Source organism: Eubalaena glacialis, chromosome 12, assembly GCF_028564815.1.
Source record: "Eubalaena glacialis isolate mEubGla1 chromosome 12, mEubGla1.1.hap2.+ XY, whole genome shotgun sequence".
Lineage (NCBI taxonomy): Eukaryota > Metazoa > Chordata > Mammalia > Artiodactyla > Balaenidae > Eubalaena > Eubalaena glacialis.
In genome coordinates this window covers 52,325,546-52,352,597 of record NC_083727.1, presented here as the reverse complement: position 1 = coordinate 52,352,597, position 27,052 = coordinate 52,325,546, and the positions used below count along the sequence as shown (strand labels likewise).

At 39.2% G+C, this 27,052-nt stretch overlaps 1 protein-coding gene across 1 annotated transcript in view; it reads right to left on the bottom strand.

Annotated features, from left to right (window-relative positions):
- Positions 1 to 12,458: 12,458 nt before the first annotated feature.
- Positions 12,459 to 27,052, bottom strand: part of SEC63 (SEC63 homolog, protein translocation regulator) — a 68,809-nt gene continuing 54,215 nt past the window's right edge. Inside the window, exons 17-21 of the mRNA XM_061206759.1 lie at positions 26,235 to 26,393; positions 24,358 to 24,459; positions 19,346 to 19,444; positions 15,506 to 15,610; positions 12,459 to 14,543 (exon numbers count right to left, since the gene is read on the bottom strand). Coding sequence (XP_061062742.1) covers positions 14,400 to 14,543; positions 15,506 to 15,610; positions 19,346 to 19,444; positions 24,358 to 24,459; positions 26,235 to 26,393 — 609 coding nt within the window. The 3' untranslated portion in view covers positions 12,459 to 14,399. The remainder of the gene's footprint in view (positions 14,544 to 15,505; positions 15,611 to 19,345; positions 19,445 to 24,357; positions 24,460 to 26,234; positions 26,394 to 27,052) is intronic.

The following is a 27,052-nucleotide window of genomic DNA, read 5'->3' as shown; positions in this document are numbered from 1 at the left end:
TAGGAATATTATAAGGGATCTGGTCCCTCATAGGGGATTGAGTCCCTTGACCCAAAATCTAAATGTAATGGACACATAGACTGTGTGTGTGTGTGTCCCATAGGACAGTGGGTGTAAAATGGTTATCCAGAAGTGAGGTCCCCAGAAGGCTCCCACCAGGTTTTGTTCAGGGTGGTGCACAGGTGGTATCATGACTTCCATATTTCTGCCCTACCCAACAACTGCTGAGCCTGCGCTCTACAGCCCGCGAGCCACAACTACTGAAGCCCGCGTGCCACAACTACTGAAGCCTGTGCACCTAGAGCCCGTGCTCCACAGCAAGAGAAGCCACCGCAATGAGAAGCCCGCACACCGCAATGAAGAGTAGCCCCCGCTCGCTGCAACTAGAGGAAGCCCACGCGCAGCAACGAAGACCCAATGCAGCCAAAAATAAATAAATAAATTTATAAAAAAAAAAAAAGAAAGTAAACCTCTCTGCCAAAACAGCAAAATACAGGTTTGTCTATTAAAATAAGTTATTATAAAAATATTAAGCTTCTCGAAAAGAAGCTTCCATAGATATAAAGAGCAGCAGCTTTAGCTGAATTTCATGATCTAAATGATTGGTTGCTTCTTCTTAAAATCTGTTAAGAACGCTGATGGCTTGGGAGAAAAGTCACAGACAAGGTTGCACTTGAGTTTAACTGAAACAAAGCAGAGATTGGATTTTTTTAAAAACCAGCCAGGTTTTTATAAATGGAATTTAAAATATATAGATAAGAAGACATTCAAAAGACAAAACAGAAATGTATCTCTCTCACGATGAGAGCTTCACGCATTCTTTCATTTGCCCACACCTTTCCATTCCTCCCTCCACATAAATTCATTGCTGGCTAGAGTTGCCAGAAAAAATACAGGACACTCAGTCAAATTCGAATTTCAGATAAACAAGGAACACACACACATACACACACATACATTTAGTATACCAAATGTATATACCTTACACATATATGCATATTTATTAATAAATAGATTTATATATATATTATGTAATATATATTTAGTATAAGTGTTTTCCTAACTATATAATATAAAAATATATTTAATATACATTTAATATAAGTATATACCAAATATTGCATGAAACACACTTAAATACTAAAAAATAATCTGTTGTCTATCTGAAATTCAAATTTACCTGGGCATCCTTTGTGTGTGTGCTAAATCTGGCAACCCTGTTCCTGGCCCCAAAGCCAGGCCCCTGTAGCTCCTATGGAAGGTGTGGCGGTGAGTCCTAATGAGGATTATATTTATCCAGGGGGGGTGGCTGTATTTCCTCCCTGCTCTAGCGAGAGGCCCTGAAGTTCACTGGGTTACCCCTCCGAGGCAATGACCGTGGGTAGCTGTCGGCCCCCAGGGTGGAGTTTCGGGGCTGAATCCTGGGGACAGTGGGGGAGCCCCCCCCCCCCGGGGACGGGGCGCCAGGTCTATCCACCCGAGAGACGAACAACGAAAGCGGCAGTGACTCCCTTTGGCTTACAGGGGTCCAAGGAGAAGCAGCTCGGTCCTGGGAGTGGGCAAAGGGGACATGGTCGGGACTCCGGGTCGCCCATAGCTCGGGAGTGGCTCCGGCCACAGTGGCTCGGGCCGCGGGCTCACAGGAAGGCGCCCCGGATGTCCCGGCTCCCGACGGCCTGCTCCCGGCCTCCTCGGCCGCCTCGCGCCCCCTGGCGGCGGCAGCTGGACACGCCGCTCACTCACTGAGTCCGTTCCCGCCTGAATCCCGACACCTGCATGGAGCACCTGCACTGGAGGTCGAGAGTCCTGGGGAAACTAGTGCTTCGTGGGGCAGGACAGAAGAAAGTGACCATTTCCACCGAAGACACCTCTTTCACGGTCTTCAGAGACAAGGGAAGACCTGAGCTCCTGGTAGAAAGTCTCCTAGGGACAATCGAACTGCTCCTGAGAGCATCTTTGCCCTCGTCTTCCGCAGGTGTTAGGTAGCATAATGCTCCGCTGGCCCCATCACTTAGACCACCTTGAGTAAGTGTGATAGGGAATCCATCTTTTTAACTACAAGACTTGCCAAACTAAGAAAAATACAAGTAGACATCTTGCTCAGTCAAAATTAGTAATATCTCTTGCTGCAAACGCAAAACAAAAAGATGAAGGTCTTGTGTCTTGTTTTACCTTACTCACACAATGATTCCATCCTCTCCCCTTCTCACAATGCTGTGCAGACGTTCTCTAGGCAGACAGAAAAATCAAGAGACAGATGTTCCAAGTGAAAACCAAGGGCAAGAGATCCCCTAACCGCCAAATGACTGTCTCTGGCCCTCCTTCTCCACCCAACGCAAGTTAACTGACAAACACTGTCAAGGTCTTCATGGTGGGTGGTTTTTTTATGTGTCCACTTGGCTTGGCCAACATCCAGTGTTTGGTCAAACACTGGATGTTGCTGCGAAGGTATTTTTTAAACGAGATTAACATTTCAATCAGTAGACTTTAAGGAGATTATCCTCCATAATGTGAGCGGGTCTCATCCAATCAGTTGAAGGCCTCAAAAGGAAAAAGATTCACTTCCCCCAAAGAAGGAGGGAATTCTGCCTCCAGACTGCCTTTGGACTCAAGACTGCATCAACTCTTCCCTGTCTCCCAGCCTGCCAGCAGCCCACCCTGGAGATTCTGGACCAGCCTCTACAATCGTGTGAGCCAATTCCTTAAAACACCTCTTTCTCTCCCTCTCTCTCTCATACATAGATATAGACATATCTATATCTGGCTGGCACCCTGCTCAGCCCAGACCCATCCCTCTCGCCTACTCCAAAACTTGGCTCCAGCAGTACCCCTCTCTTGCCTTATAAGTTTTTCCTCTCCAGTAGACGATTTCCTTCTGCATAAAACATACTGTTATTGCTCTCATCTTTAAAAAAAAAAATCTTGATTTCATTTCTCTTCCAGCTGCTACTCTCTTTCTTTGGTCATCTTTGTAACAACATTCCTCTAAAGAGTTGTGTGTGCTCTCTGTCTCCAAGTCTCTCCTCCCATTCTCTTTGTTTGCCTTTTTTATTGTGAAATACAACACATATACCAAAAAAAGGGGGAGTGGAGGGTAAAACAGAACCATACAGCTTAATGATTTATCCAAAACAAATACCCTTGCTACCACCATCCAGGTCAAGAAAAATAGCACATTAGCAAGAGCACAGAGTTCTTCCTTATGCTTTCTTCCACTTCCTTCCCCTGTCTACCCCCAAAGGTAGCCACCATCCTGACTTTTATGATCATCGCTTCCTTGATTTATTTTATTGCTTTACCTTCTAGGCATGCATCCCTCAACACTGTACTTTAGTTTTACCTGTTTCTAGAACTTTAAATAATAGGATAAAAAAAAAATGTCTTCTGTGGCTGGCTTCTTTCATGCAATATCATGTTGGTAAAATTCACCCATGTTGACAAATGTAACTGCATTTCATTTATTTTCATTACTTTACAGAATCCCATTGCACTAGTTATCTATTGCTGTGTAACAAATTACCCCAAGATTTAGCAGGTTAAAACTAACATTAATTATATCACCTATGTCCTGAGAGTCAGGGATCATTTGTGGCTTAGCTGGGTGTTCTGGCTTTGAGTGTCTCCTGTAGTTGCAGTCAAGCTGTCGCCTAAGGCTATAATCTCTGAAGACTTAACTAGGGCTGGAAGATCCACTTCCAAATTCACTCACAGGGCTGTTGACAAGACTTGGGCCTCTCCATAGGGCTGCTCACGACATAGATTCCCCAGAGCAAATAGTCCAAGAGAAAAAAATGTGAGTGAAGGCGCTCCCAAGATGGAAGCTGCAATGTTTTTTATAACCTAATCTCAGAAGTGACACACTGTCACTGCTGCTGTTTCCTATTGATCACACAGACCATCCTGGGCCAGTGTGGGAAGGGACCACCCAAGGACATGAGCACCAAGAGGCAGGGATCACTGGGGACCATCTTGGCGGCTCCCCACCTCAACCTTTGTATAAACATAGAAAACTTTATTTATCCTTTCTATAATCAATCAATATTTGGGTTACTTTTATTTTGGGGCTGTTATGAACATTCTTGTACATGTCTATGGGTGTATATGTGCATGCATTTCTGCTGGATAAATACCTAGAAGTGTAATTGCTAGGTCACTGCCTATGCATAAGGTCAAGTTTAGTAACTAATGGCAAACTGTTTTAGGAAGTGATCTACAAAGTTACAACCCTACCAGCCAGGAGTAGATGTGATTTCCAGTTGCTGCATGTCCTCAGTATCACTTGGTATTGTCAATCTCGTCAAATTCTGCCATTCTCATGAGCATGTAGTGATGTCTTATTGTGGCTTTCATTTGCATTTCCCCGATGGATAAAGCGCTTGAACAGCTTTTTTTTATGTATGTGTGAGGACCTTGGGATACAGTGTTTTGTGAACTGTAGTAGATGTGGAGACATGGCACTCAGCTCCTCCTTCCAGGAAGGACTTGCTGCCCAGCAGCGGAGTGGTCCCCAGACAGCCCCCAGCCAGTGGCTCCTTCAGGGTCAGCCTCAATTGTAGAGAACCACCTTGCCCAAGGTCGCGCTCTTCCTGGGGAGCCCATTCTCTGACTGAGCAAGGCAGACTATAAAGGTACAGCCGTACCAGCCTGGCACGGGACACAGGACACATTAATGAGCACCCTCCACCGAGTTAGCCTGGGCTTTGCTGGGCCTACATCGAAGTTCAACTCTTTTCTCTGCCCGATCCTGCTTCCTTCCCCTTTTGTTCACCATAAGCGTCTTGATTCTTAATAAACATCTTGCACCACAAACTCCTTCTCAGGGTCTGCTTCTGAAGAACCCAATCTGTGACACAAAGTGTCTTTTTAAGCCTATTGCCCATTTTCCTGTTGAGGTGTCTGCCTTTTTTTTTTCTTACCAATTTGTTGGTGCTTTTTGTTTAGCATGGATACAACTCTTTTGTTAATTGCATGTATGGCAAATATCTTCTCCCACTCTGGGGCTTGCTTTCTTCATTTCTTTATTGTGTCTTTGGACAGAAGTCCTTCATTTGGATGTAATTCAGTTTCTCAATTTTTTTTCCTTTTTAGACATGCTCTTTGTATCCTACCCTAAGGTCATGAATATATTCTCCTCTATTCCAAAAGCTTTTATTGTTTTGCCTTTCAATTTTAGACTTATATGCCACCTGGAATTAATTGTTGTATAAAGCATGAGACAGAAGCCATGTATCTTTGTTTTCTTTTTTTCCCAAATGGATATCCTATTGTCCCAGCATCATATTTTGAAAATGCCTTCCTTTCCCCCACTGCTCTGCAGCACCAACTTCTCACATATATCAAGTGCATGAGTCTATCCACACGTGTGTGGCTGTTTTTGGATTCCCATTCTGTATCATTGGCCTCCTTGTCTGCTCGTCCCAATACCACACAGTCATAATTCCCGTTCTGAATTTCAAAGCTGCTTGGAGTGGGGTTTTTGTCTCCAGTTGTTCCACTGAAATGGCTCTTATGAAGTTCAGCAACACTTCCTCCTGGTTAATCCAGGGGTCAATTCTCAGTTCTCACCCCTTTCTTGTCTTCTCAGTGCAGTTGACACCAGTGATGATGATACCTCCTTCTCCTTGACAGCGTCTGCCGGAACCCCACACTCTTGGTTTTCCTCCCAACACACGGTGTGCTCCTTCTCTGTCTCCTCCACCATCTCCTACTCCTCACTCCAGCCTGATAGTTTTACCCCTCCTCAGGGCCCAGACGTCTCTCACTTATTTCTTTGTTGATCTCATTCAGTGAGTAAATGCCATTTCAACCCAAATTTCTATTTGGAGGTGGACTTTGTTCTTAAGCTCCAGACTTACACACTCAGCTGCCCACATAACTTTTCATTTGAAGAATCTCAAACTAACATATCCAACACAGAACTTCTAATCTTTTCCCCCAAATCTGTTCCACGTTTTTGCCTTGATCTGCTGACAGCAACTCCATCCTTCTAGTTGCTCAGGCAAAAACCGTAGAAGGATCTTTACTCCTCTCTTTCCCTCATAACAGCGCATTCACTTCACTAGGAAATCCTACTGGATTTACCTTCAAGATATTCACATCCCAAATCCAAACACTGCACCCCACCTCCACGGCTGCCGCCCCATCGAAGCCTCCACGCAGACAAAGGGATAGCTATACAGGCATACCTCGTTTTATTGTGCTTCACAGATTTTTTTTTTTTTCCCCACAAATTGAAGGTTTGTGGCAACCCTGTGTCAAGAAAGTCTATCAAAGCCATTTTCCCCACAGAATTTGCTCACGTGTCTTTGTGTCACTCTTTGGCATTTCTTACAATATTTCAAACTTTTTCACTATGATATTTGTTATGGTGATCTGTGACAGTGATCTTTGATGTTACTATTGCAAAAAGATTACGACGCGCTGGAGGCTCAGATGATGATCTGCTTTTTAGCAATAAAGTATTTTTAAATTAAGATATGTATGGTTTTTTAGACATAATAGACACTTAATACACTACAGTATAGTGCAAACATAACTTTTATATGCACTGGGAAACCAAAAAATCTTATGACTCACTTCATTGCAATATTCACTTTATTGCGCTGGTCTGGAACAGAGCCTGCAACATCTCTGAGGTATGCCTGTATAGCATCCATTGCCTTATAACACATGTAAAAATTCCAGGGAGAATTCTGCAGTAACCTTCTAATTGGTCTTCCTACTTCAACCCCTCTCTCCTTAGTCTTTTTTTTTTTTTTTTTAACATAATAGCCAGAAGTATCCTTTTAAGACATAAAAGGATCAAAACCCTGTCACTCCTCTGCTCAAAACCCAGCAGTGGCTCCCCCTTCACTCAGAGTAGAAGCCAAAGTCCTTAAACAACCTGAAAGGCCCTGCCTTCTGCGACCTTGACCTTCGATATCTCTCTGAGCTCGTCTCTTGCTGCTCTCCCCTCGCTCACTCTGCTCCAGCGGATCCAGCCACTTTGATGGCCTCTTTGATGTTCTCCGCACTTGCCAGCCGCTCCTGTCTTACAGCCTGTGTGTCAGCTTTGCCCTCTGTCTGGAACACTCTTTCCCCAAATATCTGCACGGCTAACTTCTCCACTCCTGCAAGCCTTGGCCCAAATGTCAGCTTGAGATGAGACCCGTCTTGACCACAAAAAGTGAAACCTGTCCTCCATCTGCCTGCCTTGTTCTTCTCTACTTTCTTTTTTCCATCACTCTTATCACCTTCAATTATACTATTTAAATTACTTATCAATTATGTTTATTGTTCATTCTTTTTCTCCTCTTTTAGAATGTACAGCAGGGGTCTTTATTTGCTTTTGTTCTTTTCTGTTTTCTTTGTATCCCAAGCACAGTCTACTGTTAGCTTTGTCCTCCGCCCCTCCCCTCGGCCTCAGGTCCCTGCACCTGGAGCCCATGAGGAACCCGTCAGTGATGGTCTTCCGGGGTAGCCCTGCTGTCGGAAGCAGTGGTGCAAGTAAAGACACGTGGGTTGTACAGTGCAGCCCCTGTGGGGGAAGGTGCCCGGGTCCCAGCTCCAGCTCCGTCACCAACTGTGACAAGTCACTTCTCTTATCTGAGTCTTTGTTTCCATGTCTCTCCCTCACGTCAATGCCTGGCCCTCTGTGGGCGCAGCTGGAAGTGTGATCTACTTCAAACCAGAGCTGCTGAGAAGGGGCCTCCCAGGTTCTTAGCACTTGCATACACGCTGTCATGAACTCCCCACGGTAATGCCACCCCATGGAGGTAGCACCAAGACTAAAATCCATGGATTTTGTTCCCATACCTACATTCTCTCTGCTTATATTAGGCTGTGGAGGGATTGGGGGACAGGCACTCGGTTCAATCAGATTATAAGTACCTAGCGCTAAATGCAAAGAAAATTTTACGAATCATACACAGGGAGATGGAGGAAGGCTTTTTTTAAAAGATTTTTTTTTCTCGCTCTAAAAATTATTCTTTTCAACACACTGAAACAGTCACAATTCTACTCAAAACTCAGTTTTAGTATTAGCAAACCTAAAATCGGCTAAAGTGCGCTGCCCCTAATGTGTCATTCCTGATGCTCAGAGGGATACCCTGTCATCAAGTCAGCAGATTTGAAAGATGTGGAGGTTCAGTGTATAAAGAAATAATACTGTGAGTCATAACACTAGTTTCATCTCCAATTCTCAAAAGCACTATTTGGAAAATCACAGCAATCCTCATAATTTGCATGATAATGGGCCCGGATCAGCATTTTGTGAGTGGGGTAGGGTAGCTGGAGCAAGATCTCAGGACGGTGGAGAAAGAGGAACTGCAGAGTCCGGAGCCAGGAGTTGGTTGTGGGGAAAACTGCAACTCCGACACATTTGGAAGGGATGCCCTGCTTCCCTTCAACTTGGGGCACCTCTTCTGGTGCTCCCCCTTCTCTCTCTCTGTGTTGTCACATCAAGAAGAGGAGGCTTCTGGAAAAATTTGGAAAGTTGATGTACAGCACAGCCAGCAACAGGAGTCCCAGGAATGTGGCAAAGAATCAAGAAATTATAAAAAGCTGGAGAAACTTTGGATGTGATTATAAAGCAAGTAGACTAATTTTTATGAAGATATAGATGCAGAGTAATTCATATAAATGAGGGAGGCTAGGGTTATCCCAGTAATATTACTGAATGTCTCCTTTGGAGTCCTCAGATGCACTTTAAATAAAAATCATGATTTTTAAAAAGGCACCCATTGAATCTTAGTCACATGCTTAATTTTTCATCGAAATATCAGCAAATTTGACTACCCTCCCAATTCATCAGCATCATCTCTAAATGACTTTTCACAGTAAAAAAATAAATAAATATTCTCTCAAAGGATGGTCAGATGCCAGCACAACTGTTCAGAAGAATATTTCAGAGGTTCCTCAATTATTTCAACCAAAGACACTCCAAAGACTCCCTGGACTTGGATAGCATCTTAGGAAAAAGGACACCACTAAAGGAATGGCAGCTGTTCTACAAGGATCCACTCACTTGGAGGCACACGTTCAGTTTGTTGGGAAGAGTGGGATTTGGGGGGGGGGGGGCGGGTGGCAGGACACGTTTTGGGTTGAGGTTTTGGGCAAAGGTACAGAGGCAATTATCAAAATCTTTTATGGTTACAAATTATATAACAGCTATAGTGTTCATTTTTAGACACCCTGTTTGCACTATCGCACTGCTCTGGATTCAATTTGGAAAATTCTGTATTTTTTTTAGTTGGTGCACATGTTAAGTGAACGGTCTTCAATTGTAACATGAAACTATCTTTGACAATAAAACATTTGCAAGAGGTTTAAATGCACATTATTCTCAAGGAACATGGCCTCACTGGTCCTAACGGTCACTAAATAGAACTCATTCTCTTTGAAAATAAGAACTCTATACCTCTTTGTAAATAGAAGTTACTATATATTTTGAATTCCAACTTTTGAGAGACAATTTTCTATGAATATCTCATGTTTCTGCAAACCTTGTGAGCAGAGGCACACTGCTTTTGTTCCAGACTATCTTTTTATGTGTGCATAGGAAACAGCCTTGGAAGAAAGAGTATCTCCCTCTTGGGCAGCCTTGCTTGCATACTCTTTAAAGAGTAGGTTTCCTGAGCTCGAAATTCCTCAGCATGTGCAGCATCCACCTGAGCTACTCCAATCAGCCCCATGGAACTTGGAAGACAGAGGAGCAGATGGGGAACAGGAAGCTCACGCAGCCTCCAGTGCCTCTGACTTGGGAGTCTCCTGTCTTCCGCCAGCATCCACGGCACTGTGGCAGGTTAACTTGTTAGCTTGCACACAGAGTAAAAATCTCAGACCCTTCAATAGTTTTTGACACCTACCATCCAAAAATTAATTTTGTAGAATAAAAGGATTTTTTTGTCCTACCTGACTTCCCACCTCTCTCAAGCAATCTAATACATTTGTATTAATAAACGTGGATTGTCCTCGGGAGTTTGTTGCAAAGGGGCTTAATGTTTCTAGCCAGAAAACTGAGAAGTAAATTTAATATATTAAAGGACACATGTAATAAAGGCTAGGGTTAGACAGGAATACAAAACATTAAAGGGAAGGAAGTAAGCCTAGAAGGTGGAGATAGAAATAAATTACACAGCCATGTCTTTAATTTTGGTTCTTTGTGTCACAAACTAAACCATTCTTTGCTAAAGAAAATTATAGCCCTATCGCCCTCTACCGGAACCAGGCTAGAAACTACAGGGAAATAGTTTAAAGTTCTTTATGGAATCTGCTCATAATTATCCAGATTTTAAAGTGTACACTTCAGGTGTCCAGTAACCCAGCCTGGCAGGTTAACGCTGGACCATTTAGTGCCGAAAAGAGTGGACAGTCCTTCTCACGCTCACCTGTAATTTGTAGCAGCCACTGATTGCAGGGACCACTAACAGAGCTGTAGACTTTGCTGGAAGTCCCTGGAAGCCACACCTAGCACTTCTGCCCTCACCTGTCCCACTTTCTTTCCATGGACAACAGCTGCTTAGAACCCTCCCCTCATCTATTAACCCCATCACCAAACCTACTCAGTTCCACCTCAAAAAATATCACTTTGCTACACAGTGAATGCCAACCCTTCGACTCCAGCAGAGTAGCATCGTTTCGTGAACTCAAATGGTGAGTGCCAAAGGTCCAAACCTTCATTTTTGCTTAAATGGCAGTATATCAACACTTCAAAGCAGCATATCCAAATATTTTGATCATGCATTGAAATCAGAAAAGAATGTATAATGCACCAATAAATGTATTATTTATTTACAAATTATAGCAGTGTACAATTGTACAATATATTATGTACATTATAAAACACATAAAAATAGAAATTTAAAAGGCTGAGATTAAATACAAACAACCGCTTTAACATTTTCCCAGTGGACTGATTACCTGCATATTCCTGGGATGTACACGCCCCCACCTGAAACCACAGCCCTAAAGCAGGCCAATGATTGCTACACTTGAATTTTTAGCTCAAGTTACAGAAAAATGTACAAGATCACAGCTTTTTTTTTAGTTTTGCAAAATAGCCCTAGCATCAAGTTTAAATGTGTGAAGATGCTTGATGCTAACTTTTAAAGACATATTTGGGCTAATCACTGCACAGCTGGTAGGTAAAATGTCACATTATGGTTCACTGATAGCTGTTTCAGTTACCATAAGGCAGATTAAATAGGGGATTTCATGGAGTTGAATAAGAATATTTGGGGAGGAAAATGCTTTAAAGAAATACTTAATAATAAAGGATGAAGGTTTGCCTTTTTCTTTTTTTAAGCCAACAAGTAGCTAGCACCTAAAAAAACTCCTCTGCCTACAGTGGAAAGACAAACAAAAAAAGGCATTCCAAACAATGGTCATTAGCCAATGCAAATGGATTAAAACAGACTGCCACACATCTGCCTGCCCTAATACCTGTGAGTCATTAAGAACGCAAATTCTTTGATTTTTACAGCCCCAGTGTCCAATCACAGACCCAGCCACACTGAAACTCAGTAAATATGTGATGAATGATGAAGAACCCCTCGAAAAATATGCAAAGTGCTTGCTGAATTACATTTGAAATAACAATTGTTGCTAAAGACCACTCCAGTATCTGGTTTTTATTGGCTGAAGTGAATAACTGGATAAATGTTATGGTCGAGAATAATATGCTCAGAGAACCTCATTACATTCCTCAACACCCTTGCCCCCGTTTTCCACATCAGTCCGTTGGTGTCCACCCGCCCTGCTTCCCCCCATGGCCTGAGCCTCCACCTCGCCGTGGAGCCCTGCAGCCAGACAGGCCATTATCCTTCTGCACCCCTCAGTGCAAGCTGGGAGAACTAGAAGACAGTAATGTTCTACACAGAAAACCTTATTCAATGTACTCAATTTTTTAAAAATATTCACCAAAAAATTTTTTTTAATTTTAAAAGACATGAACACCTGACTTCGAGATTGAGATATGCACGTGGGGCCTCAATCAAGTTTCGTAACACAAACATTTACAACTAAAAGACTTTCAATTGTGGTCTCCTCTGGACGAGTACCTTTTAATAGGTACTTCACCAATTTAAAGAGATAAAAATATTATACAATTTAAGTAGCTTAATTTCATAAATAACCAGTTTCACTTTGTATACGCACACTGAATGTTTTCGTCTATATGTTCATCTATTCTGTTGACAAAATGTCAGTGTTTCTTGATGGGAACAAAACTGAAACTGCACTCAATGAAAGTTTCCATTTGATTAAATGCAAACCAGGGTAAATTAGTTATTAAATCTCAATAATAGAGAAAGAAAGAAAGGATGTAGAATTCAGAGACCTGCTGGAAAGATGAGAACTATAAAATGAAGGCTCAGTTCTTTCACTATTGCAATATGGAAAGAGCTTACCTAAAGTACTCATTAGAAGAAAATGTACTATTTGGTTAGGAAGTACACATATATCACACAAATGGCAAAGGAAAACAGGCTAGTAGGATTTCCTAACGAGGTGATGCTGTTTTTTTAAGCACTGTGGTGAGTTACTGGGTTGTAAAATCATCCTCTAGCCTTAAAATCAGAAAGAAGCCAGTTGTTTGAATAACTTACAAAGCCTCTTTAAGACAAAATCGCCACTAGAATAGAAATACTTTTCTTGAAAAGTATCTTTCAAGAAAGCCAGGAGTGCGCATACTACACGTTGTTTCATTTGCTCACTTTCCTTGCCTTCATGCCACCTGCGTTTTCTCTAACCTCTCCTTTCACTGGATGCTACAGGCTGGCTCACTCCCTTCCACCTCAATTAGGTGACCAGCAGCTTCCCAGCAAAACCTGACTCGAAAATTAAACCCATCCTCTACTTACAAAATGAAACAAATCCTCAGTGGCGCTTCTGCTTCCCAAGGAAGGGTCTCACTAACACCTTTAAAAGAAAAATAGGTGATGGAGGTTCCAGTGAAAAAACTGCTTTGACCATATTATAGGATTTAGAACCAACCTAAATTTAGAACCAAAAAAACCCCCATTCATGTTTTTGGTTAAGTTTCAAATTTTATTTCCAACTACTGCAGTTACAAAACACCAGTGGTAATTCTGCATGGAAAGTGGCAACCTTCTAAGTAAACAAGGTCACAAATTAGTATTCCAAGAGTACTTTGGTCTGTGGAGATTTAGATAGGAGAGGATTATTACAATCAGTCCTATAATAGAGACTTACGCTTCCTCCGTATCTAGTAATACTAATACCTCAATAACTCATCATGTACACATTTCTGCTCTTTATATGCACTACCCTTCCAGGTTGTACAGTGTGGGAGTGTGAGGGGGAAATTCCTCCCAATCATGGGTTTTTCTATAGTATACAGAAATAGCAATCACTTCAGCAGTCATGTACATTATTATTAAATTTTTAGTTGAAAAATAAAAGAATGAGTTATCCTATCATATCCCTTTCTGGGAGTAAAAAGACACACCATTACAAACGTAAAGTGAGTCAAACTTCTATTTTATTGACAGGAGTCCAAAATGAATACAAAAAAATGCCTCGTTTGCATGTTATATTTTTCCTTAAAAGGCTTCTGATAGAGTCAGGTAGATTAAAAGCTAAGAATGTATTTCAGCTTTTATAATGAACCTTTTAAAAAAGGTTTAATAACATAAGTCACCAATATCAGAGAACATATGGTCCCACAATCATTTTTAGATCTATAGCTTATAAAAAGGATTAGATCCTGTATTGATCTGCTAAAATAGAGGCTTAAAAATGTTTTAAGCCATTAAAAGCCATTTTTATAATCTGATAACTCTGGGCAATTAAGAAAAGGAAAATCCCAAAACGTAGCCCTCTATATTATGTGGAATGTGACAGAATGCCAATTTACGACCAAGATAGGCAAAAACAAAATGTTTAAAGCTATGAATGGAGCTGTTATAAATACTCTTGTATCACTGCAAAATGTCAATAAATGAATAACAGAGCTTACCAAGAGATTAAAACTTGAGCAGATGTTACTTAAAACATTTGTGGTGTTTATCATACTTTAACGTTTGTTAAAACTAAAGCTAAACAAAGAAAAGTCGCTCATTTATAGATTGTTTTTCATGTACCTTTACTTTCACTGGGACCACAAATGATCAGATAATACATAGCCCACACTTCTGGACAGTTATAACAAAGGGTTTATTATCATTTTCAGATGAAATAAATGCACCAGCCCATACTTGAAAGGCTTTCAGAAGCCTTAAGCATTTTTCAGACTGTACCAAGGCACCACCACTGCCTAGTTATATTATGCACCCATTTCTAGTAAAGAACTAACACCTCCCTCAACATCAGTTCTGCACTGTTTCTGGTTTATTACACACTTCCAAAACAGCAAAAATTTGCAAATATGTGCAAATGTTGTGGTCCATTCATAGTACTGCTTAGTCATCATCTTCCTCCTCTTCTTCCTCTTCCTCAAAGCTATCTTCAAAGCCCTCGCTGTCCTCCTGGTCTTCATCCCCCTCTACTGCTGTATCCCACTGTGGGTGATTTTCTGGCACAGGCTTAGCCTCATGAACTTCCAACTATAAAAAAGAATTAAATGTAGACTTCAGAAACTTAGGGAGGAATCATGGGAGAAATACCTGGTAAAGAAAAGGTTTTCTTTGACTGCAGCAATTATAAAGAGATAGATTTTATGCTTTTAACTCTAAATTTAACACATTTAGAACAGATATTCATCCCAGAAATAAAAAGGTGAATCTACTAACATGTAAGTATAGTTAAATTTCTAATGTAGTTTGATAGTTTGATTTTAGGAGCTTATACTATTTATTCTGTGACATGAAAGATGAATAATTATTATTCTTGAGCGAGAACACTGAGTAATGTCTTAATAAGTCTTCTGCTGATGAAGAAAAACTCAAGTGTGACTTCCAAAGAGGTATTTGCAGCCTCCAGACTCATGAAGTAACATTCTACAGCCAATGGAAAGAAATACAGTATTCTCGTGGGGGAAAAAAAGGTATGTCTTTGCTGGCTCCCTTCTCTTAGGTCTCCAGTATAGAGTGCAACAATACTTCTTCAGCACAGTCTCTCTAACACAATAGCACGCCTCTTATAAAAAGCTCAAGTGAAATGGTAAACACTGATGCGAGTGTGCTTCAAATGATACACAAATGTATACTCTAAAATGATCAAAAACAAATTAGTTTTGGAAATCAACAAACACTACAATGGAATCTGTGGGAAAACACATGTGCTTTTTAAAGAAAACAGAACCCATTTGGTGAGGCCCTGTAAAGTAACAGCATATTACAGCACATTAAAATGTATCACGTAAGTTATACTCAAGGTTCTAAATCATACTCCGTTAATACAACTTAAGTTTATTATTGAAAGAGTAGTCCATCAAGTATATTACCTAAAAGTATGAGATGACCTCTTTTTCTATTATTCTACATTTCAAAACTAGAAAAGCTTCCCCAATATATTAAGCACTTATTCAAACAGACAACCATATTTACTGCATAGTCATTATTCTTACCTTCAATGGTTTAATCTGATCCAAACCCATATAGGAGTCTGATCTTAGAAACACTGTATATTGATAATTTCCAGGCTTTCCTGGTGCAGGAAACTTCAGTTCTACCTAGAATATAAAATCAGCACTTAAAATCTGTATTTTGAGGAGTGGAAGAAACAACAGCTCACTCCTAAAATATTTAGACTATTTAATAGTTAGGGTTTACTCAGATGACACAGGAGGTCCTAATAAATGTTACAAAAGTTCTAACAACAACAAATACATACATATATGATGTTTATGTCATATATATACTATACAAAAAGAAAACAAAAAGAGGCAGAATTGATGGGGTTAATTTCTATCTCCACAATTCAAGAAAGCATATTTAAAGCAACCAAGTTCTATGTTGACCATCACATCTTCACAACTTGAATGAAGTTGGGTATAAAAGTTAAAATAAATGAAATGGACTAAAACAGACTTCACCAGAGAGGAAACAGTTCTTGCCAAATTTTCTTATTTCTACGACAAATGTTGTGAGATAATAGAAAATACATATTATTGGCCTCTGCCCTCAGTTCCAGGCACAGAGCTCCTCAAACCCCTGGAATTTCCTAAGTGATAAGAGCACAAGGAGCATCTTTTGTTCTAATATTTGGTCTTTGACTCTGGTTCCTGACACTGAGCTTATAAATCCCTTGCAATTTCCTGGATAAGAATGAGTTCTCTTCTAATGAGGTGGCTCTTGGTGGGCTCCTAGATGAGGACTGGTCACCAGAAAGCCCAAACCATGATTAGAGGCTTAGAACTTTTAGTCCCACGCCCCCATTCTCCAGAGAAGGGCTGGAAACTGAGCTAATGATCCATTATGCCTTTGTGATAAAGCCTCCATAAAAATCCCCAAAGTAGGGGTTCAGGGAGCTTCCGAGTTGGTGAACATGTGCAAGTGCTGGGAGAGTGGATTGCTCAGAAAGAGCATGGAAGCTCCATGCCCCTTCCCACATACCCTGGCCCTAGGTATTTCTTCCATCTGGATATTCATCTATATCCTTTATCATACTATTTTCATAATAAACTGGTAAATATGTTTCCCTGAGTTCTGTGAGCCATTCTAGCAAATTACTGAACCCAAGGAGGGGGATCATGGGAACCACGATTTACAGCCAGCTGGTCAGAAGTATAGGTGACAACCTGGGACTTGTGACTGGCATCTAAAGATGGGGAGTGGGGGAACAGCAGTCTTGTGGGACTGAACCCTTAACCTGAGGTAGATATCCAGGTAGACAGTGTCAGCACTGAGCTAAACCACAGGACACTCAGCTGGTGTCACAGCGAATTGCTTGGTGTGGGGAAGAGCCCACAAACTGGTATCAGAAGTGTTGAGAGTGTGGCAGTAGTGTTAGAGTAAAGGAGAAACACACGGGAGAAATACATTTTTTCTTTACAGATGTCCAATGCCTTACCAGGTCAAAAAGATACGTTATTTCCTATCATATACTAATGAACTTCAAATACAAAAATTTACGAACTCTTAGAAGTTTCTATGCCACTTGGACAAAGGAAGAATACATTTTTATGATGACATTTAGATGTTCTGGTAATCTGCCTCCACTTTCCAAAATCCAGATTTTGTTGGCAAGATTATATATTAAAATTTGCCATTAAAACAAACAAGTTAGAAAACATCATGGGAGAATTTTTTTAAAATTAATCTCAAAGTTTGGCCCCTCTAACTGTAACATCAAACCTAGAAATCATAAAAGAAAAAAACTACTAAATCACACCATCAAACACCCAAATAAACCAATGGATAAACAAATGAGTAAATATTTCTATTTTTGCTTGATAAAAACAGCCACAATAGTAAAACAAACTGGGGAGAAATATCTGCAATACACATCACAAAGGGCTGATTTCATAATATTTAAACAAAAAAAGTTCCCAAAACCAATTTAAAAGACCAATAACCCAACAAAAATGAACAATGGTCACAAACACACACACAAAGAAATATGATTCAAACACACTGAAAGATGTACAGTTTCCCTCTTAACAGAAATATAAAATTAAAACTACACTGAATACAACCAGCATAGTAAAAATTGATTCAGGCAAGAATCATCAACGTATGCTAAAATGAGTGGGTTAAAGACTGTTGGAGAACAGGGTATTCACATAGTGTCCAAGTATCACCCCGCAGATTGGAGGAAGACATACTTTTTACAACAGAGAAAAGCCTTAACTAAATGGTCAACCATGATATATCACCAATATCAGGCAAACTGATATAATGTGCCCCTGATGTGATGCACTAAGAAGGTTATTACATCACTTACGCAGTATTTTTGCCAAAAATATTTGAGAAGAATATAAGCGTGAGTAACCAATAAGACAAATTCAGATTAAGGGATATTCTATAAAATACCTTGCCTGGACTCTTCAAAAATGTCAATGGCATGAAAAAATAAAAAAGAAAGAGGTCAAAGTCATAGATGAAGGGTCTATAGGGGCATAACGTGCATGCCACGTTTTTATATGTCTCACACACTGAGAGGCAATGGGCACACTTGAACATTCATTCTCCCTATGGAGAAACAAACATTTAGCAATATCAAAATTACAAATGTGCAGGGCCTCTGATTCATTAATTCTACCTCTATGAATTTATCCTATAGATATGTTTGCACATGTGCAAAATGACATGAGGTTATTCATTGCAGCAAAAGACAAGAAACATCTTGTAAGTCCACCAAACAGCTGAGTGCTGAATAAACTAACTCCCACACAAAAGAATATCATGCAGCTGTAAAAACAAATGAGGAAGCTTTTTCTGTACTAACAAAAATTAATACAGAAATTAATTTGCACCATAACTTGGTGCAAATTCCAAGTTATGTCACTAAGAGAAAAAGGTAAGGTACAGAACATGGTATATGCTACCTTTTGTGCAAAACTGGAGAGAATACACCTACATATTTGCTTGTAATTTACAATACCACATGAAGAACAGATAAAATTTTGATAACACTGATGGTCTCCAGGAAGTGCAATGGGTGACTGAGAGACAGGGATACAAGATATTTCAGTGTGTGCACTTTTGTATATCTTCTGAAATATTAACTAGGTGAACATATTATCCATTCAAAAATAGGTAAAATTTAAATTTAAAAAAATGTTAAAATTACTCTGTCAAAGAAATACCCTTAAGTTGGTACCAACTCTAAGTGTCAAATAAACAAGAAACTACTTCATACATGTACTACTTGGTTAGAAAGACGGGAAAAAACGTTTTGGATTAAAAATCATCATCATAGATCTTGAAATTCAAAGCCTTGCTCTTGTCCACCAAGTCCAGGTAGACAGAACCTTCTTCCTAGAAAAATAACATAAAAAATCAAGAAGAAAACCAAGAAAATCCAAGGCAAAATATGTTCATCACAAAGCTATATTAGTGATGTCACTGACAGTGGACAATGCAATGTAATAAAAAATTCCACTCTAAAACACGAATCACCAGTTCTTATATTTATTTTTAAGACAAAAGGTATATATCTGAGCACTAACCCAAAGAGGATAAAAATCATAAATTTTTGTAAAACATAATTAAATTCTGGAGATAAGGTAAGCCATGTGTTCTGAGATAGTAACAGTGAAAACTCCCCAAAATAAGCTGAGAACAAGGTTTTAGAAGACTACCAAGTTGTAGTTCAGTACTTTATAAATTTCCAATGAGCTCTCTCCAAAAAGATGTCAGAGAATAGTTATAAAATGTGTCTTAAATAAAATGTAATAAGCCAAATACGATAAACTGATTTCTATACTGTTTTCTATATTTAAATGATGTTGTTGGATAATTACCTCTTCCATATCTTTTAGTGTGCACACATGGTATGGCATAGATATTAACGTCTGTTCCTTCCTATCTGCGATATAAAGCCACCACCATTCTTGTTTTTCCTGCAAAGAAAAAAAGAGTATAAATAACCAAAAAGAGTTGGAGAAATACAATTTTGCCTTGTCTCATTTTAGCGGTATGGTTATCCCTTGGTACCTGAGGGGGACTGGTTCCAGACACGCCCCCCCACACCCACAATGTGGACACCAAAATCCATGAATGCTCACATCCTTTATATAAACTGGTGTCGTATTTGCATATGATTTGTTTCATCTCTAGATTACTTATAATATCTAATACAATGTAAATGCTATGCCAGTACCCAGCAAATTCAAGTTTTGCCTTTTGGAACTTTCTGGAATGTACCCCCCTAACATTTTCAATCCACAGTTGGTCAAATCCACGGATGCAAAACCCACAGATGCAGAGGGCCAACTGTATTTTCCTTGTTTTATTCATTGCTGTATCCCCAGCACAGACTCAGTGCCTGGTACAAAATAGATGTCAATAAATATTTACTGAATGAATAAATTGTTCTTAACCATTTGTAGATCTGCTCTCCACAACACTTTTGTATGTAATTTTGGTGTTTCAAATGGCCCCTTAAACGCTATTGATGAACCTCTGTATTAAAAACCCCTGATTAATCATAAATGACAAAAGATATGCTAAAAAAGAAAACAGTATGAACTATTACAATATAATTTAGCAAATAATCTTAGTAATGTTACCTAGTAATAAGCAAAAGCCAGAAAGTAGGAGTGGAAGGGACTTGGGCAACAATATCAGAAATCAATATATTAAAACACATTACTCATAAGAGAGCATCTCAGATTCTAAGAGCCTGTTTATACCTTTTACTGCACATGATTTTAATAAGCTCAGCATTTTTAGTTGTACTTCATAAAAGATTAGGAACAGAAAAAGAGCTGGGTAAAAAAATTGCCACCAGAATGCACAATGGTAGCAGAGAGCACTGACAGGAGACAAAAATCTATTAAAACAAAAATTAGAAGACTAGTCTGGAAGTACCAAACTTCAGTGTGCCCAGCAACCATCACTGTATTACAGCACAGGTCAGTAACTAAACAGTCATCTGCTTTGCATCCACTGTTTAAGAACTGGATAGAGACAATATCTTTCTAAAATGGCTTTAAAAAAAAATGTTTTGTAGCTAAAAATAAACTCTAGGATATTCCAAATAATCAACCAAAACAACAACAGACTATTCTAAAGTCTCAATTATCCAAAAGAAGGTTAAAAAAATAACTTTTTACTGAAAATAGTTTCGTAGGAAAAATGTTTATGCTTCTAAGCCAAAATCACTTGCACTTTCTATTGCATTTCAATCCTAAGACATTAAAATTTGTTTTATTATCTTTCTAATAATGCTACACTAAGTTCAGCTAAAAGTTTTTGTTTAAATGCCTTAAACTACAAGGCACTGCAACATTAATAAGCAGAATAACAGATCACAAGTGCATGATTAACCCAACTTCTGCTTAACCCAAGGGTTAAGACTACCACAATAGGTATATGTGTATATATATGTTCATCTATGTGTATTTTGAACACACAAAATGTGTAAAACATAACAGACTCAAAATGGAGTACAGTTGTACCTCACAGAAGATTGGTTCCAGGACTACCCCACCTCCAGGATACCAAAATTCATAGATGCTCAAGTCTCTTACATGAAGTGTCATGGTATGGTTGGCCCTCCGTATTTGCAGATGCAGAACCCACAGATACCGAGGGCCAACTGTATAAACATCTGGCCTTTGTGAGCCAGAGTCTCTGCTGCAACTACTCAACTCTGCCACTGTATTGCAAAAAGAATGAGTGTGACTCTGTTCCAATAAAACTTCATTTACAGGCCGGGAGGCAGATTTGTCTGTAGGCAGTAGTTTGCCAATGCCTGTTTTAAAGCCATCCAGACCTGATTATTTCACTTCTCTAAACCTCACTTTTTTCTCTGTTAGTGATGAATGCCTACCTCACGCTGTGTTGTGAAGATAAACCGAGATAATACAAGTAAAATATCTGTAAAACTGCCTAGGACACAGAGCACAATAAAATTACAGTTACATTTATATAGCCACTATGGAAAACAGTATGGAGGATCCTCAAAAAATTAAAAATACAACTACCATATGATTCAGCAATTTCACTTCTGGCAATTTATCCCAAGAAAACAAAGTTGCTAATTTGAAAAGCAATTACCGCAATTACACAGCAATTCACCGCATCATTATTTACAGTAGTCAAGATATGGAAGCACCTGAAGTGTCCATTGATGGATGAATGGACAAAGAAGATGTGGTACATATATACAATGGAATATTACTTAGCCATAAAAAAGAATCGAAATCTTGACATTTGAAACAATGTGGATGGACCTAGAGGATATCATGTTAAGTAAAGTGAGAGAAAGACGAATACCATATGATCTCACTTATTTGTAGAATCTAAAAAACAAAACAAAACAAAATGAAAACAGACTCACAGACATAGAGAACAAACAGGTAGTTGCCAGAGGGGTGGGGGTAGGGGGAGAAATAAGTGAAGGAGATTAAGAAGTACAAACCTCCAGTTATAAAATAAATAAGCCATGGGGACGTAATATACAGCATAAGGAATATGATCAATAATATTGTAATAACTCTGTATGGGAACAGATGGTTACTAGACTTATTGTGGCGACCATTTCATAATGTATGCAAATGTCAAATCACTATATGGTATACCTGAAACTAACGTGATGTTGTATTTCAACTATATATCAATAATAATTTTAAAAGTTATGATTATTAATGAAATGAGGTAAACATCTCTACTATTTAAGTGGTCTGACATTTCATTACCAGAACATATATTAATATGAGAAGCAGAGGGGTATATTCAAAATGTGCATTTATTCTTTATCTCCACTTAGAGAATGCCTCCCACCCTCCACCCCCTACCCACGCTATTTGATTAAAATGAGATTCATTCAAGAATACTATTTATTAAGAAGCTAGTGACTATCTGGGACTTCCCTGGTGGCGCAGTGGTTAAGAATCCACCTGCCAGTGCAGGGGACACAGGTTTGAGCCCTGGTCCGGGAAAATCCCACATATGGTGGAGCAACTAAGCCTGTGCGCCACAACTACTGAGCCTGCACTCTAGAGCCCACGAGCCACAACTACTGAGCCCGCGTGTCACAACTACTGAAGCCTGCATGTCTAGAGCTCGTTTTCCTCAACAAGAGAAGCCACGGCAATGAGAAGCCCGTGCATCTCAATGAAGAGTAGTCCCCGCTCGCCGCAACTAGAGAAAGCCCGCGTACAGCAAGAAAGACCCAATGCAGCCTAAATAAATAAATAAATAAAATAAAATTTAAGATAAAAAAAAAAAAAGAGCGGATCTGTTGTGTAAAAAAAAAAAAGCTAGTGACTATCAATCTACGGCACTGCACCTACGCTCTCTTGATGCACATGGTGAAAAGTGGAAAAGATGTTCTACCATGAGTTATTTGTACTTTAAACAAAACTGTTTCTGTTGTGTGAGATTCCCAACCATTCTTAACTTATTAAACATATGAGCTGCAATTAACATGTAAGTCAATTATTAACATAAAACTTTAAGTAATTTAAGTGGGTAGTATGGTGGTTAGGTAGGTACATGGGAAGGTAGACAGGTAGATGTTAGGAAAATCCTAAATAAAGTTTATCTGATAAATGGCACTTTGAGATATTTACCATGTAGATGAAATTACAAGAAGGCATTTTCACTGCTAAAATGTTCTAAGGGAGTAAATGAATGCTTTGCTTATTAACTAAGCATGGTCTAAAATGAAGTTGTCTATTATAAGGGTACAAATTATGCAGCTTACAGCATCCCATGGTACTTTTAAAACCAATCAATGAGTGGAATTTATTCGCTTGCTTTCAGGAGCTTTGGTGTTGGCAGACGACACTGCAATGGGAAAAATGCCCCTAACAGATGGGCTATAGCTCAGGACATGCCAGAAGATCAGTGCACACAGTAAGATGGAATCCTGGGCTGACTTCTCTCCAAGTCAAAACAAAAGTCTGTGCAGAGCCACTCATTTATTATTAGGAGAGCCAAATCACTTAGGAATTTGCCTTCAGCAGCTCCCAGCAACTAGAGATTGATGTTCTAGAGCAGAAAGCAGATTTATACATGAAATCACCTGCCAAACATGAGTGGTAAGCACAAGGTTCTGTGGCAAAGCTGCAAGGCAGTCTACGGGAACAGCTTTGCTAAACTAAGAGGCAACCAGTCCTTGATCTCTAGCCACAGACAAAATCATCCACAAATGCAATACGTCAAGCAGATCCCAAATTCATTTGAAAGACAAACAACATAGCGTATCAAAGAGATCAAAAGTTGAACAGGCCACAGTCACAAAGTAAACAAGCACAAGGGAACAAACAGCACTGCAATGATCTGTCCTGAGCTTGGGGCTTGGCTCCTACTGAACTTAGCGGGTCCCTCAGCCATGGGCTTGCCTCTTCCCATGGACCAGGGCAATTATCGGAGCAAGTCTAGTGGCTACAGGTGGCCAGTAGAGAACCCTCAGAGAAAACCCATGGGGAAAATTTAAGAACGTTTTCATCCTATTTAAAACACGACAGAAGTGTGAGATTCACAACAGCCACATAGTCATAGGCAAAATATGCATTTGTCCAACTAGGACTGCCTGAACTGCTAATGAAAAATCATCATTAAGCACAACTCTCAGTAATCTGGGCGCAGAAAAGACAGAAGTACTTAAAAAGTTAACAACCCTCCTTTTAAACAACACATTCACTAAAAATGATTTATGTTGAAATATAGGCTTCAAAAATGTGGCCTATCAAGAATAGACCACATTCAGCATATTTGAGCCAATACACACTACAGAGAGATAAAAAGCAACTAAGAAATATCTGAATAGAATAAGGAAAACACTAGGCTGTGTATAACTCACCTCAGGAAAGTAAAGACTATAAACAGGGTGTGTTATCTTTGATTTGGTTTCCAGTAGAGCTCGCTCCTTTCGCTGTATACTTTGTTGTAATTCTTGCCACTCCTGTAAAGTGAAAATTAAATATTTGAAATCAAGCATGTTTTCAATCATTTTGAGGGGTGTCCGTCTTCTTCCAGATGTTATTCCTGACAACACTAACTACTACTGAGTTCAGTTCCACAAATCTGATCCTTTCCCTGCCCCAGACTTACAATGCTTCTTTTCATAAATCAACTCTAACCCGTCTAGTATGAACTACACAGCCAATCATGACCTGACCTGGACCTGTCTCTCCAGTCTCCTGTCACTGTTTTCCTCCCTGCACTTTTTCTTCTAGTCGTTTCCAACCACCTAGACTTCTCTGACCTCACCAGCTATTTCACTCCTCCTAAACCCTGTTTGGATTTTTGTTTTCTTTTTTCTCTACCTGGCAAATTCCTACTCATTATTCTTTCAGGAGCAGCTGAAGTCTAAAGCGTGAGTTCCTGAGTCCCACAAATCGTCCTCTACCCCAGAGCTGAGTTGATCACTCCTTCCTTTGTGCCATCACTGCCCCTTGCACAACGTGCATAGTCTCTTTGGTACTATAGTGCTTACTTACAAGTCTGCCTTCTCCATTAGGCTACTATCATTCAAGGGCAGAAACTATTGCACATTTAGCTTTGCATTCCTATCATCTAACACCGCGCTTGCAGTGTGACAGATAATGAGTAATTATTTGTTATTTGTATAATTATTTGTCAATTGAATGAATGTATTTTTTGGTCATCTGAAGAAACTAGTTTATCAAAACCCTACTAACCTAGTCACTTCTACTAACCCTAATACAGCCAGAAAGAACTATGTCAACTCTTTCTCAAAACAAGGGTGGGGGAATAATTTCTTTGATAGGTTTTAATTTCCTGGCAATCAACTTAATTCTCAAAGTACAAAAACACTCAAGGGCCAGCAACTGCTAAAAACAGTCATCCTTATTTTTCTCCCACCATTCATTCCCAAGGGCAAGTACATTATTTCTATATACCTTTATCCTTTGCCCTTTTACTTTTTCCTTTTTTTGGCCTCTGCTTTTGCTTCAGAGGCTATTCAGGGAATCTCTTTTAAATTCCTAAACCACAAGGGTTAGTTTTAGATCAATGGTCCAGTCAAGAACACCACAAACATAAAGAAAATGGCTGATCAGGTTACAGTTCGTTTACAGTGAACCTCTAAGGACCGTTATTTGTCCACCAAATATTCTTTTCTACAGCCTTCTCATAAATCATGTGCCACTTAATGCCATGCCATGAGATTTTTTTTCTATTCCCTTTACCCTCACAATCTTAATTCCTTAGTGACAGCCCTTTCCTTAATGTCTTATATACCTCTTGAAACGAGGTGGCATTCCGTAAATGTTAGCTTTTACCTTAACCAACTTCTTGACATTACAGCCCACAGTAATGTTTCTTCACCCTAAACATTTCCTGGAACTTTTGAGATCCTCTTCCAAGTAAATGCTACCTATTTCATAATCCACCTTTCCTTACTCATATTTCCAGATAACACAGAAAATTGCCTTAAGAGAACAAACTGACTTCACCTCAGACCCAGGTCCTACCCCATCTAACAATTTAAGATTTAAGAAAATGAGGATTTCCAATCTTGTTAGAAATAATTTTTCTTTATAATTACAACTACCATCCCTCAAAAACATTCTGTAAAAGTAATATAAGATTATAAAATATACTGGTATTGCTTAAGACAAGCAAAAAAAGTAAGCAAGCAAAGGAAAAACAACAACAGAAACCAAAACTATCATCAGAGGTATAATTCCAATTATTTAAACCTATAAGTCTTACTGCTTCATCATCCTTGTTTTGTTTTTCATCTTGCTCTCTATCAGAGTCTCTGTCACTACCATCATCTTTTTCACTTTGAGAGTCTCTATTGGTTTCTTCTTCCTCAGAGTCACTGCCTTTGTCAGAAACTTCTTCTTCATCTTCCTTTACTGCAGCTTCCTAAAAGGAAAAAGCAACCACAAAAGCTCTGAATATCTCAATGAATATACCATTCTGAGTCCCTGAAACTAATTTACTGTCATTAAAATTAAACGGGCTCAAGATTACAATTTCACTATTCATGCAGAATTTTAGAGAATTATAAACATTTTTATGTATAAATATGTGGGAGTCAGACTGAAGACTTTTAACATTTGGCTTATTTGTCTTTTTGTCAGTTATTTTATTCAGTCTTCAGAGTTTGTAAAACAAAAATATTTCTATTTGCAAAATATACTACCACAATGGCTAAGATGGCTCATCTTTCACAAACACCAATTATACAATATATTTTATTTGAGAAGGAGAAATGAGAAGTTTATAGTACTGCTTTGGGAATTTAATATCATCTTCAATAAGGAGTATAATGCAGTAAGGAAAGTCACTGTCCCAGACAAAATACTTACTAGTCCGTTTCAAGAAGCAAGAAAAAGAATAGCAAATTAAATGCAAATAAAGTAGGAGTGAATAATACAGATCAGAAATCAATTAAAGAGAAAGCAGATATGCAAAAGGGAAACCCAAACAAAACCAAACATTGGTTCTTTAAAAAGATTAATAAAATTGATAAATCTTATTAGGCAAGACTGATCGAAGAAAAAAAGAGACAATACAGATTA